This window comes from Ambystoma mexicanum, chromosome 5q (genome assembly GCF_040938575.1).
Source record: "Ambystoma mexicanum isolate Mex_15411 chromosome 5q, UKY_AmexF1_1, whole genome shotgun sequence".
NCBI lineage: Eukaryota > Metazoa > Chordata > Amphibia > Caudata > Ambystomatidae > Ambystoma > Ambystoma mexicanum.
Window position 1 is genome coordinate 1,398,484,799 of NC_090933.1, and position 14,271 is coordinate 1,398,499,069.

The window sequence follows — 14,271 nt, forward strand, 5'->3', positions numbered from 1 at the left end:
ATTTAAATAGATTGTGGTAGGAAAAATAGGGTAGTTACCACTGCCACCAGCCAAATCTTAAAGGGATAGTCCAGTAAAAAAAATGTTTTAAATAATAGATAGGCAACATTAAAAAAAAAATACTAGCACTTTTTTTTTTTAACTTCCTATGTAAAATGTTGAGCTATTCAAGCTCAAAATTCGCAAAAGCAAGCACATGGGCGCATCCATTTTGTGAAATGGATGCCCGCCGCTGTGCTCGCTTTGAAGGAAAAGCCAGCCAGCTGTAGTAAAAAAATGCTACCGCTGGGTGGCTTTTCCTTCCTTGGTGCCGGGACTTGGAGGACGCGGAATGGAGACCAGAGCAGGAAAGCTGCAGCTGAATCTCGGTAAGTGCTATTTATTTTTTTTAAAAATAAGCACTAGCTGCGTTTTTTTTTCTAAGTTTTCCTGGGCTGGAGGAGCCCGGAAAACTTAGAAATAAAACCGCAGCTTTAAAAACGTGAGTGAAAGCCAAGGCAGGCAGAAACACAACGTGGTTGTGTTTCTGCCTAAATCTGCTTTCCCATTTGGGGCTCTCGGGCTCCCCGGGGCCCGAGAGCCCCAAATGGGAAGGCAGATTTAGGCAGAAACACTGCAGCATTTAGCATTTCCCATTTGGGGCTCTCGGGCCCCCCATGGGGAGCCTGAGAGCCCCAAATGGGAAATCACCTGTAGGCAGAAACACTGCGGCATGTAAACACAACCGCGTTGTGTTTCTGCCTGCCTTGGCTTTCACTTTGGGTCTCCAGTGCTCCCCTGGGGGAGCACCGGAGACCCAAAGTGATAGCCACAGCAGGCAGAAACACAACGCGGTTGTGTTTGAAAACGCTGCGGTTTTTCTTTCTGAGTTTCTCAGGCTCCTCCGACCTGGAGGAGCCTGAGAAACTTGGAAAGAAAAACTGCAGTGTTTTCAAACACAACGTTGTATTTATGTTTGCGGTCACTTCAAAAGCGACCGCAAACATAAATACAACGTTTTAAAGCTGCGGTTTTATTTCTAAGTTTTCCGGGCTCCTCCAGCCCGGAAAGCTTAGAAAAAAAAACGCAGCTAGTGCTTATTTTAAAAAAAAATAAATAGCACTTACCAAGATTCAGCTGCAGCTTTCCTGCTCTGGTCTCCGGTCCGCGTCCTCCGAGTCCCGGCACCAATGAAGGAAAAGCCACCCAGCGGTAGCTTTTGTTTACTACAGCTGGCTGGCTGTTCCTTCATTAGTGCCGCAAAAGCCAAAGCGAGCACAGCGGCGGGCATCCATTTCACAAAATGGATGCGCCCATGTGCTTGCTTTTGCGAATTTTGAGCTTGAATAGCTCAAAATTTTACATAGGAAGTTTTTAAAAAAAAGTGCTAGTATTTTTTTTTTAATGTTGCCTATCTATTTTTTAAATAAAAATGTTTACTGGACTATCCCTTTAATCAAAAGGGAACAAAACAATGTTCCATGAGAAACAGACAAAAAGGGATAAGTATTAACCATTTCCAGGACTCTATGTAAGATAGTTTGTACTTGGTCTGTGAGTTTAAAAAGTCTAATAAAGTCAATGGCAACTTTACATGTTCTGGGGGGACAGTAGTCAGTCCCAGGAAATGGAGTCGGAGTTGGAAAGTCTGAAAAAGACAACCCTGTGTCACTGCACTGAAGGTGCTGTGAAACACACAGTAAAAAGATGATGCCTATAGAGTAGGTGAGGCTCCACAGTCTATGAACACAAAAAACGTAAAACACACAGCAAAACACATGTAAGAGTGGGAACAAAGGCTCACACTCTTACCAGGTGAAACAAATAAATCCTAGAAATCCATCAAAGCTGTGGAGGGACTCAGTAGGTAAGGGCTGTCAATCAGTGTTACAGTCAGATGCGGTGGAGGAAGCTGTCTGGGTTAGACACTATGGGCCTCGTCACGAGTTGGGCGGTATCCCAGCGGTATTACTCCATACTTTCCGCCCAAATCATGATAGGGCCAGCCTTTAAATGCAGTGGTAATAGCATTTCCGCCGGATTTACGCTATCACCAACCTCGTGATGAGGCCCTATGAGTCTCTCTTCTAGATCGAACATAGTCATCATTAATGTCTACGCTAATGGGACCGTCTTGGTCCAAGGCCCTCAGGCCAACCTTCACCTCTTTGATAGACGCTTCCCGTGCCTCATGAACTTCCTTTCCTCTCCTGCTGTCCCCCCTCCTCTGTCCTTGGCTACCTTGTCTCCACCCTCCCACCCTGCCCCCTCTCATGCTCCTTCACCTCCACAGGGCGTACCTCTGATCTGTACCCCTCCCCGGAAGTCCTTCAAGGATGGCAACCTTCTCCACATTGCCACTCTTAACTCTCGCTCTGCTGTCAAACATTCCTCTGATATCTGCCGCCTTCTTGAGGAACTGGATCTTGACATCCTCGGTCTCACTGAGACATGGTTCACGGCCACTTCTGTCACCAGCTTTGACACACTCCTACCTGACGACTACAAGATCCTCTCCGTGCCCAGGCCCAACCGTGCTGGGGGGGATGTAGCCCTTATCTTCCCTGAGTGGATTCCTGCCACTGTCACTCCTACGCAGACCTACTCCTCATTTGAATGCCTTGTCTGCCGACTCTCTCTCTCTCCTAGCCAGTCCCTTACCGTGGCTACTATCTATCGACCACCTGGTCGAAGTTCCTCCTTCCTCTGCGAGTGGGCGGACCTCTCCTCCTCTCTCTTGTCCTCAACCACTCAACTCCTCTTTCTTGGGGACTTCAACATCCACCTGGATGCCTTCTGTCCCCCCTGTGGACTCTTTCGCAACCTCTGCGACTGTCTCACTCTCTATTCTCCCGTCTGGGCCGATTCATTCTGCAGGGCACACTCTTGATGCTCTGATCTCTTCTGACCTTCCCCTCTCTGTCACTCTCTCCACTCCTCTCTCCTGGAGTGATCACTTTCTCCTATCCTCCCACCTGGCCCTCCCTACCCCTCAGGCTAAGCCACCTTCATCACTGCCACCCACCTTCGCGGTCATCCGACCCATGAAGCGCGTGTCTGTTGAGGCTTTCACCGCCACCTTCTCATCCACCCCTCCCCCTTCGGCTGACTCCCACCCTGACACAGCCTCTCCACTCTCCACTCTGCTATATCTGATACTCTTGATATCCTTGCCCCTGTCATGAGAATCCGCCTGAAGCCCAAAGCCAAATGTAACTCCTGGTATGACTCGGATCTCGTCACCCTAAAACGCAAGTGCAAGGTGGCAGAGAGGAAATGGCGTGCTTCATGTTCATCCTCTGACAAACTGGCCTGCCGCCTGCTCCAAAGGCAATACCGGCTCTCCGTTCTCACCAAGAAAAGAGCCCATATCCAAGCCCGCATCTCTGTGGCAATTAACAACTCGGCTGAACTCTTTAAAATCTGCAAGGAACTGGCTAATCCTGCCGCAGTCTCTACCTCTCCTGTCCCCTCCCAGGCCCTCTGCACTGCACTGGCCTCTCACTTCATTTCAAAAACTCAGGACATCCTGTCCTCACTCTCCTCCTATCACCTCCCCCCCCTCTATCCCCTGCTCTTCCTCTGGCCCTTCTGCAGCCACCCCTCCTCCCTCCTTCTCTGCCTTTCCCCTTTTCTCTGCGGACGAGGTTTCCAGACAAGTCCGATCTATGAAAGTCTCGTCAAAACAGATCCACCCCTGTTCCTCCAAAACTATCAAGGACCACATCGACTCCCTGGCTCCTGCCCTGGCTGACTTCTGCAATCACTCCTTCGCCTCCGGAGTCTTCCCATCCCCCCTTAAGCATTCCCTTGTGCACCCTCTTCTTAAGAAACCCTCTTCCGACCCCTCCTGCCCGGCTAACTATCGCCCAATCTCTATCACTCCCTTCCTGGGCAAGCTCCTGGAGAAGCTGGCCATCTCCCAGCTTAATCTCCATGCTGATTCTATTGGTAGTCTTCATGACCATCAGTCTGGCTTCAGAGCTGCCAGAAGCACAGAAACTGCTCTCCTGAACATCCGTGAAGACCTGCTCTCCAACCTTGACTCGAACATTCCATGTGTTCTCATTTTGCTCGATCTCTCTTCTGCCTTTGACACTGTCAACCATACCATCCTGCTCAACCGTCTCCGTGATAACCTGGGTATCACTGGTCAGGCTCTGGCGTGGCTGACCTCTTTCCTCTCCAATCGACCCTCCCAGGTCCAACTGTGGTCCTTCCTCTGTGACATCTTTTTCTTTACCTGTGGTGTCCCCCAGGGATCTAACCTCTCTCCCTGGCTGTTCAACCAGTATCTGGCACTCCTTGCGCACCACATCGCCGCTCTCTGCCCCTACTTTCAGTGCTATGCAGATGATACCCAGCTCATTTTCAGGCTACCCTCGGCCTCCTCCTCTCCTTCCCTCATCTCTGACTGTCTGTCTGCTATCCAGGAATGGTGTGCCGCCAATGACCTCTGCCTTAATGCCAGTAAGACTGAGATTCTACTCATCGGCTCACCCACTCCCTCCTTGCCTGCAGCTCTCTGGCCAGCCTCTCTTGGCCCTCTTCCTGCTCCTACCTGTAAGGCAAAAAACCTCGGGGTCATCTTCGACTCCACACGCTCCTTCTCTCCTCACATTTCTGACGTTTCTAAGAAGTGACACTACCAGCTAAACCTCCTCAGAGGTATTCTTCCCTTCCTCTCCTTCCCCCAGAAGCTCACTGTCTCCAGAGCCCTGGTTCTCTTGAAGCTGGACTACTGTAACAGCCTCTATCTAAATCTGCCTGCCTCTACTCTCCGTCCTCTGCAACTCATCCAGAACAGGACTGCGAGACTTGTCGTTGGCCTCAAGCTCAGGGACTGTATCTCTCCAGGACTGAAATCTCTGCACTGGCTCCCAGTGGCTGCGAGGATTAAGTTCAAAACCCTCTGCATTGTCCACAAGGCCTTCTGAGTCCTTGGGCCAAAATACCTTCAACTCTCTCTTCCTAAATATCTTCCTTCTCAAGCTCTTTGCTCATCCACCTCCAACTCCCTCAGGGTCAGCCGTTTCTCCAAACCACGAGTTGGGGGTAGATCTCTCTCCGCTGCAGGGGCCTCCTTCTGGAATAGCCTTCCTGCCTACCTGAAACTTGAGGAGAACCATCTCCGGTTCCGGAAGCACCTCAAAACCTTCCTCTTTGCCTCCGCATTCTCTCCCTCTCTCCCCTGCTAAATTCCTTACTGAAATTGCACTGAATCTGCAACTGGGCCACCCTCACCGACCTCGGTCCTGGGCCCAGCCACTCTCCCCTGCACTGCCTCCCTGGCAACCCCTGCACTCCGGGACTGTCTCTGTATCCCTACAGCCCCTCCTCCCCAGCACTTGTCTGCACTTATCTTGCACTTGCTACCAGCTGGCCCTTATTATTTATTGTGTATTCTACTAACTCTGTACTGCACTTTCCCCTCTCCCCTTCCCCTTGCACTTTTCCCTTCCCCTCCTCCCCTGCACTTGCGCGATCTGAATGACACCTGGCCTAGTAGGATCGTTGTCTGTCTCCCTGTGTTCTGCCCCCCTCCCCCGCCTCGTCGCGCCTTGAAACACTTGTGTATAGGCGCGTTACAAATGCCTTATCTTATCATATCATATCATAACTTGTCCAAAGTGAACCCCGGCACGGAGAGATAGAGATGTGGTATTAGGGAGCTGGCGTGCTGAAGGATTGCACTGCAAGAGGGGCCATGCCTGCTCCATGGCAGAATGGCTAGAGATGAATGGAGCGCTGGCCACCACCTTTATATATTTATTTTCACATGTATAGAGCACACCAAGCCCTTAGGCATCAGGGCGCTGTTACATACATGCTACTCTTGGTGCTTAGTTACGGTTATTGTAGTTAAATGCAAATGTCAATCAGGCGGTTACACACGGGTTAAGGTTTAAGGACCTGAGCAGTGCAGGTTACACCCAATCAAACCAGGTAGTTACAAGTAGGTTAAGAGCAGCACCGACCGCAAAGAGTCCAAATGGATGCTTACAAGCGGGTGAAGTGCAATTGCAGCGGCGGAGCCGGGCATCAGGGCGCTAGTTACAAGAAATGCAGAGGAGTGAGGATGACAAGTTGCGAGGTAGAGAGGGGTATGGAAGGCGCCCGCTGGAGACAAGGTACGGGCACAGTCGCCCCATTAGTGTGTGGGGCAGAAGGAGAGGGAGCGATGGGGCAGGAAGGGTGCAGGAGATCTCGGGGGATATAGAGAACTGTCCCACTCCCGGGAGGCGAATACAGGGCGCTCATATGATCAGAGAGGTAATGGCAAGAGAGGGGGGGCTATGGGTGGGAGTCAGGGTGCAGGGTGCTTGACTGCCATGTGAGGCCGTGCTGGGGTATGAGTGCTAGGGAGAGGGGTCAAGCCATCTTACCTCAGGCGCCAGCAGCAGAGACATGAACAGGATAAGAGGTGGAGCAGAGAAGTAGGATATATACAGCAGGGATTAAGGCTTGCCCAAGGGAATGCCCACTCCACCCCCGAATGCTGCGAGGGGCAGGGCGCGAGGCAGCCTCTAGAGTGCACACAGCTCCCGTCCCCGCCAGTAGCGCCAGCCGCGGGACCCCCACGCCCCCCATCTGCTCTTAGCGGAGGAGAACCCCTGCGGTGCCCGTCAAAGTAAGTCTCAATGGGGATGAAAGGCGGCGCAGTGCGGAAGAGCTCGCGATGAAAGTCGGCGCACTGCAGAAGAAAGCGCGCTGGCATCTAGCAAGAGTGGGGGGAGGCGGGCGAGAAGCTGCAGAAATGCGGAGCCTTCACGGGGGATGGCTTTTCATCTTCTCTGCGGGGGCCAGGTCGAATCCGTAAACTTAATGCTGCAAAAGTTGGCAGGGTTTGCACCCGGTTGTAAATGCCTTGTAATCTGTGCTGAAGCGGGGGTCCTGTTGCAAGGGGGCATTAAATAAGGCCTTGCGTCTGAATGTGAAACACGTCCAGTCCAGCAAAGTCAGGAGATGGGAGGAGGCTGGGAGGGGTGGGGGGTGGGGGTGGTCGGTTTAGGGTAATAAAGGGAGGCGGGACATGCGGGGCTGCAGTGGGTCTCCTCCATAAGACATGTGCTGTAAAATGTCCCAATTAAAGAACACATCTCAAACCCAAACGACCCCTGTGACCCCCACCCTTCCCTGCACGTGTCCTCTCACCACAGCTCACATCTGATGCATTCATCCATAGTGGGGTCCGAGACCACAATATGCCGTGTATTAGAGCAACAGGGAAGCCTAAGGATCTAAAACCTGCCCACAAGGGGGAGGTAGGGCTGCCCTATTGCATGCCCATTCACACCAGGGCCTCTCCGCTGAAACCGCAGCTCACGACGGCTGCTGCTAATCTACTATCCGCTGGGAATGGAATCTTGGGCGAGCATGGCGTGAGCAGCTGCTCTGCACCCAGACTCTGCATGTGGGGGCGGAGTGGGAGGAACGCAGCCGAGCCCGGCCTCAAGACGCTACAAAGTCCAATCCCCGCCCCGCCCTCCCCCGGAGCAATGTAAAGGGAAGCGAAAGTGAAGTTCGTTCTTCTCCACTTCGACGCGATGGCGGCTGCAGGGCCCCTGGGGACCCTTGTGCAGGACGCCACCTGCTCCGTCTGCCTGGAGTTCTACGAGGACCCGGTGACCACCGAGTGTGGCCACAACTTCTGCCACACCTGCATCACCCAGTGCTGGGAGAGCACATACCCCCCACCACAATGCCCTCAGTGCAGGGCCGTCTGCTCACTGAAAAACCTGAGGCCCAACCGGCAGCTGCGCAGCATAGTGGAGCAGGTGATGCAGATGCAGGCGGAGCGAGCCCTGGAGAAGCGCAAGTGTGAGAAACACGACGAGAAACTGAAAGTCTTCTGCAAGGAGGAGCAGAGAGCCATCTGCACGGTGTGCAGCTTCTCCGCAGATCACAGATCCCACACGATGGTCCCCATAGAGGAGGCAGCCCTGGAGTACAAGGTATGGAAGAAAGCAGTAGTGAGTGCACAAGCCCACCGCGCTAACATTCCTGCCCACAGAGCCCAGAGTACAAGGTAAGACCAGATCACTCTAGTGAGTGCACAAACCCACCGCGCTAACATTCCTGCCCACAGAGCCCAGAGTACAAGGTAAGACCAGATCACTCTAGTGAGTGCACAAACCCACCGCGCTAACATTCCTGCCCACAGAGCCCAGAGTACAAGGTGAGACCAGATCACTCTAGTGAGTGCACAAACCCACCGTGCTAACATCCCTGCCCACAGAGCCCAGATCACAAGGTGAGACGAGACCACATTAGTGAGTGCACAAACCCACCGCGCTAACATTCCTGCCCACAGAGCCCAGAGTACAAGGTCAGACCAGATCACTCTAGTGAGTGCACAAACCCACCGTGCTAACATCCCTGCCTACAGAGCCCAGAGCACAAGGTGAGATCAGATCACTCTAGTGAGTGCACAAACCCACCGCGCTAACATTCCTGCCCACAGAGCACAGAGTACAAGGTGAGACCAGATCACTCTAGTGAGTGCACAAACCCACCGTGCTAACATCCCTGCCTACAGAGCCAGAGCACAAGGTGAGATCAGATCACTCTAGTGAGTGCACAAACCCACCGCGCTAACATTCCTGCCCACAGAGCCCAGAGCACAAGGTGAGACCAGATCACTCTAGTGAGTGCACAAACCCACCGTGCTAACATCCCTGCCTACAGAGCCAGAGCACAAGGTGAGATCAGATCACTCTAGTGAGTGCACAAACCCACCGCGCTAACATTCCTGCCCACAGAGCCCAGAGCACAAGGTGAGATCAGATCACTCTAGTGAGTGCACAAACCCACCGCGCTAACATTCCTGCCCACAGAGCACAGAGTACAAGGTGAGACCAGATCACTCTAGTGAGTGCACAAACCCACCGTGCTAACATCCCTGCCTACAGAGCCAGAGCACAAGGTGAGATCAGATCACTCTAGTGAGTGCACAATCCCACCGCGCTAACATTCCTGCCCACAGAGCCCAGAGCACATGGTGAGACCAGATCACTCTAGTGAGTGCACAAACCCACCGTGCTAACATCCCTGCCTACAGAGCCAGAGCACAAGGTGAGATCAGATCACTCTAGTGAGTGCACAAACCCACCGCGCTAACATTCCTGCCCACAGAGCCTAGAGTACAAGGTGAGACCAGATCACTCTAGTGAGTGCACAAACCCACCGTGCTAACATCCCTGCCTACAGAGCCAGAGCACAAGGTGAGATCAGATCACTCTAGTGAGTGCACAAACCCACCGCGCTAACATTCCTGCCCACAGAGCCTAGAGTACAAGGTGAGACCAGATCACTCTAGTGAGTGCACAAACCCACCGTGCTAACATCCCTGCCCACAGAGCCCAGATCACAAGGTGAGACGAGACCACATTAGTAAGTTATGTTATGTTATTTTGCACTTATATTGCGCCTTATATACCATTGGTATGGTCTGAAGGCGCTGGTAGGTTGAACGCCCTTGGGAACCGAAGTTCAGGTCAGTAGAGAGAGTAGGGAGAGTCAACGGCGCGTGTGCGCACCGGGTATGTGTGCAGCTGGTGCGGTTTTCGTTAAATAGCTGCTTCTTAGCGATCAGGGGTATGTGTTCGTTCTGGCAGGATTTATCCAGACCGAATGTGGCTGCGTTAGGGCTGAGGAGAACGCCTGGCTGGGGGGTGTGTAACCGGCAGTGTTTACTTAGAGTGATGGGGAGTGAGCGGCGGATGTTGGTATGAGAACAGTTATACCGAATGGTGTCATAGTATCCCTGTGTTCTAGTTGACTGGTGGTGTAAAGAAGAGAGTAAGCGTGGGGTGTGATATGATGGGGTACATGCTCTTTCATACGTTCTATGAACTTTTATTCATTCCATGCGTCTCCGTCAGTGCTACACACTCTGGTCTGCTCGACGTACTCATGCATTCCAGTCCGCCCCGCGCGCTCCTGACAGCCCGCCAACCCTGTCTGCACCTGTACTTCGCATTTACCCACCGTGCGCAGTCATCCACTCCCCGCATTCACCCGTTCCCGGCACTCACCAGCTCCGCACACTCATCCGCTCTATGTGCTCATGCTTTCCATGCATTCAACATTAGTATATGCACTCATCCGTCCCCTAGAGTCATTCGTTAGTTTGCAGTAATCCTGTTCTATAAATTCATTTGCTCTCTAACCTCATCCGCTCTCTAACCTCATCCGCTCTATGGCCTCATCCGCTCTATGGCCTCATCCGCTCTCTGATCTGCCCCACTCTACACGCTGCCCCACTCTACACATTGCCCCACTCTACACATTGCCCCACTCTACACATTGCCCCACTCTACACATTGCCCCACTCTACACGCTCCTCCACTCTACACGCTCATACGTTCTGTGCAATTATCAGTTTTATATTCGCTTCTCTGTTTTTATGCCCTCGTCCGCCATCCGCGCTCGTCTGATCTACGTACCCAACCACTCTACATGCTCATCCGCTTATGTACATCCATTCTATACCTTCATTCACACATAGGCTATCGGGAACACTTCTAGATTCAACTTTCTCAGAGAGGCTATTGGGTACAACTTCTAAATACACACATAGGCTATTGGGAACGCTTCTAAATTGGACTTTTCTCAGAGAGGCTATTGGGCACAACTTCTAAATACACACATAGGCTATTGGGTACAACTTCTAAATGGAACTTTTCTCAGAGAGGCTATTGGGCACAACTTCTAAATACACACATAGGCTATTGGGAACGCTTCTAAATTGGACTTTTCTCAGAGAGGCTATTGGGTACAACTTCTAAATACACACATAGGCTATTGGGAACGCTTCTAAATTGGACTTTTCTCAGAGAGGCTATTGGGCACAACTTCTAAATACACACATAGGCTATTGGGTACAACTTCTAAATGGAACTTTTCTCAGAGAGGCTATTGGGCACAACTTCTAAATACACACATAGGCTATTGGGAACGCTTCTAAATTGGACTTTTCTCAGAGAGGCTATTGGGCACAACTTCTAAATACACACATAGGCTATTGGGTACAACTTCTAAATGGAACTTTTCTCAGAGAGGCTATTGGGCACAACTTCTAAATACACACATAGGCTATTGGGAACGCTTCTAAATTGGACTTTTCTCAGAGAGGCTATTGGGCACAACTTCTAAATACACACATAGGCTATTGGGTACAACTTCTAAATGGAACTTTTCTCAGAGAGGCTATTGGGCACAACTTCTAAATACACACAGGTTATTGGGAACACTTCTAAATTGGACTTTTCTCAGAGAGGCTATTGGGCACAAATTCTAAATACACACATAGGCTATCGGGAACACTTCTAGATTCAACTTTCTCAGAGAGGCTATTGGGCCTAACTTCTAGATGCAACTTTCTCAGAGAGGTTATTGGGCACATCTCCTAAATACACACATAGGCTATTGGGTACATTTGTAAATGCAACTTTTCTCAGAGAGGCTGTTGGGCACACTTCTAAATTGGATTTTTCTCAGAGAGGCTATTGGGTACAACTTCTAAAAACACACATAGGCTATAGGGTACAACTTCTAAATGGAACTTTTCTCAGAGATGCTATTGGGCACAACTTCTAAATACACACATAGGCTATTGGGAACACTTCTAAATTGGACTTTTCACAGAGAGGCTATTGGGCACAACTTCTAAATGCAACATTTCTCGGAGAGGCTATTGGGAACATCTCCTAAATGCACACATAGGCTGTTGGGTACATTAGTAAATGCAACTTTTCTCAGAGAGGCTATTGGGCACAACTTCTAAATACACACATAGGCTATTGGGTACAACTTCTAAATGGAACTTTTCTCAGAGAGGTTATTGGGCACAACTTCTAAATACACACATAGGCTATTGGGTACAACTTCTAAATTGGACTTTTCACAGAGAGGCTATTGGGCACAACTTCTAAATGCAACATTTCTTGGAGAGGCTATTGGGAACATCTCCTAAATGCACACATAGGCTATTGGGTACATTAGTAAATGCAACTTTTCTCAGAGAGGCTATTGGGTACAACTTCTCAATACACACATAGGCTATTGGGAACACTTCTAAATTGGACTTTTCTCAGAGATGCTATTGGGCACAACTTCTAAATGCAACTTTTTCAGAGAGGCTATTGGGCACAACTTCTAAATACACACAGGTTATTGGGAACACTTCTAAATTGGACTTTTCTCAGAGAGGCTATTGGGTACAACTTCTAAATACACACATAGGCTATTGGGCACAACTTCTAAATACACACATAGGCTATTGGGTACAACTTCTAAATTGAACCTTTCTCAGAGAGGCTATTGGGCACAACTTCTAAATACACACATAGGCTATTGGGTACAACTTCTAAATGGAACCTTTCTCAGAGAGGCTATTGGGCACAACTTCTAAATACACACATAGGCTATTGGGTACAACTTCTAAATGGAACTTTTCTCAGAGAGGCTATTGGGCACAACTTCTAAATACACACATAGGCTATTGGGAACACTTCTAAATTGGACTTTTCACAGATAGGCTATTGGGCACAACTTCTAAATACACACATAGGCTATTGGGTACAACTTCTAAATGGAACCTTTCTCAGAGAGGCTATTGGGCACAACTTCTAAATACACACATAGGCTATTGGGAACACTTCTAAATTGGACTTTTCACAGAGAGGCTATTGGGCACAACTTCTAAATACACACATAGGCTATTGGGCACAACTTCTAAATTGGACTTTCTCAGAGAGGCTATTGGGCACAACTTCTAAATGCAACTTTTTCAGAGAGGCTATTGGGCACAACTTCTAAATACACACAGGTTATTGGGAACACTTCTAAATTGGACTTTTCTCAGAGAGGCTATTGGGTACAACTTCTAAATACACACATAGGCTATTGGGAACACTTCTAAATTGGACTTTTCACAGAGAGGCTATTGGGCACAACTTCTAAATACACACATAGGCTATTGGGTACAACTTCTAAATTGGACTTTTCTCAGAGAGGCTATTGGGCACAACTTCTAAATACACACATAGGCTATTGGGAACACTTCTAAATTGGACTTTTCACAGAGAGGCTATTGGGCACAACTTCTAAATACACACATAGGCTATTGGGTACAACTTCTAAATTGGACTTTTCTCAGAGAGGCTATTGGGCACAACTTCTAAATTGGACTTTCTCAGAGAGGCTATTGGGTACAACTTCTAAATACACACATAGGCTATTGGGAACACTTCTAAATTGGACTTTTCACAGAGAGGCTATTGGGCACAACTTCTAAATACACACATAGGCTATTGGGTACAACTTCTAAATTGGACTTTTCTCAGAGAGGCTATTGGGCACAACTTCTAAATTGGACTTTCTCAGAGAGGCTATTGGGCGCAACTTCTAAATGCAACATTTCTCAGAGAGGCTATTGGGCACAACTTCTAAATACACACATAGGCTATTGGGAACACTTCTAAATTGGACTTTTCTCAGAGATGCTATTGGGCACAACTTCTAAATACACACATAGGCTATTGGGCACAACTTCTAAATGCAACTTTTTCAGAGAGGCTATTGGGCACAACTTCTAAATACACACATAGGCTATTGGGAACACTTCTAAATTGGACTTTTCACAGAGAGGCTATTGGGCGCAACTTCTAAATGCAACATTTCTCGGAGAGGCTATTGGGAACATCTCCTAAATGCACACATAGGCTATTGGGTACATTAGTAAATGCAACTTTTCTCAGAGAGGCTATTGGGCACAACTTCTAAATACACACATAGGCTATTGGGAACACTTCTAAATTGGACTTTTCTCAGAGATGCTATTGGGCACAACTTCTAAATGCAACTTTTTCAGAGAGGCTATTGGGCACAACTTCTAAATACACACATAGGCTATTGGGAACACTTCTAAATTGGACTTTTCACAGAGAGGCTATTGGGCGCAACTTCTAAATGCAACATTTCTCGGAGAGGCTATTGGGAACATCTCCTAAATGCACACATAGGCTATTGGGTACATTTGTAAATGCAACTTTTCTCAGAGAGGCTATTGGGCACAACTTCTAAATACACACATACGCTATTGGGAACACTTCTAAATTGGACTTTTCTCAGAGAGGCTATTGGGTACAACTTCTAAATACACACATAGGCTATTGGGTACAACTTCTAAATAGAACTTTTCTCAGAGAGGCTATTGGGCACAACTTCTAAATACACACATAGGCTATTGGGAACACTTCTAAATTGGACTTTTCACAGAGAGGCTAT

General features: G+C 49.2%; 1 protein-coding gene across 1 annotated transcript in view; it reads left to right on the forward strand.

Moving 5' to 3' along the window:
- The first annotated feature begins 7,529 nt into the window (after positions 1–7,529).
- The window catches only part of LOC138498205 (GTPase IMAP family member 6-like), a 319,027-nt gene continuing 312,285 nt past the window's right edge, over positions 7,530–14,271 (forward strand). Inside the window, exon 1 of the mRNA XM_069622087.1 lies at positions 7,530–7,934. Within this exon, the coding sequence (XP_069478188.1) occupies positions 7,761–7,934 (174 nt within the window). The 5' untranslated portion in view covers positions 7,530–7,760. The remainder of the gene's footprint in view (positions 7,935–14,271) is intronic.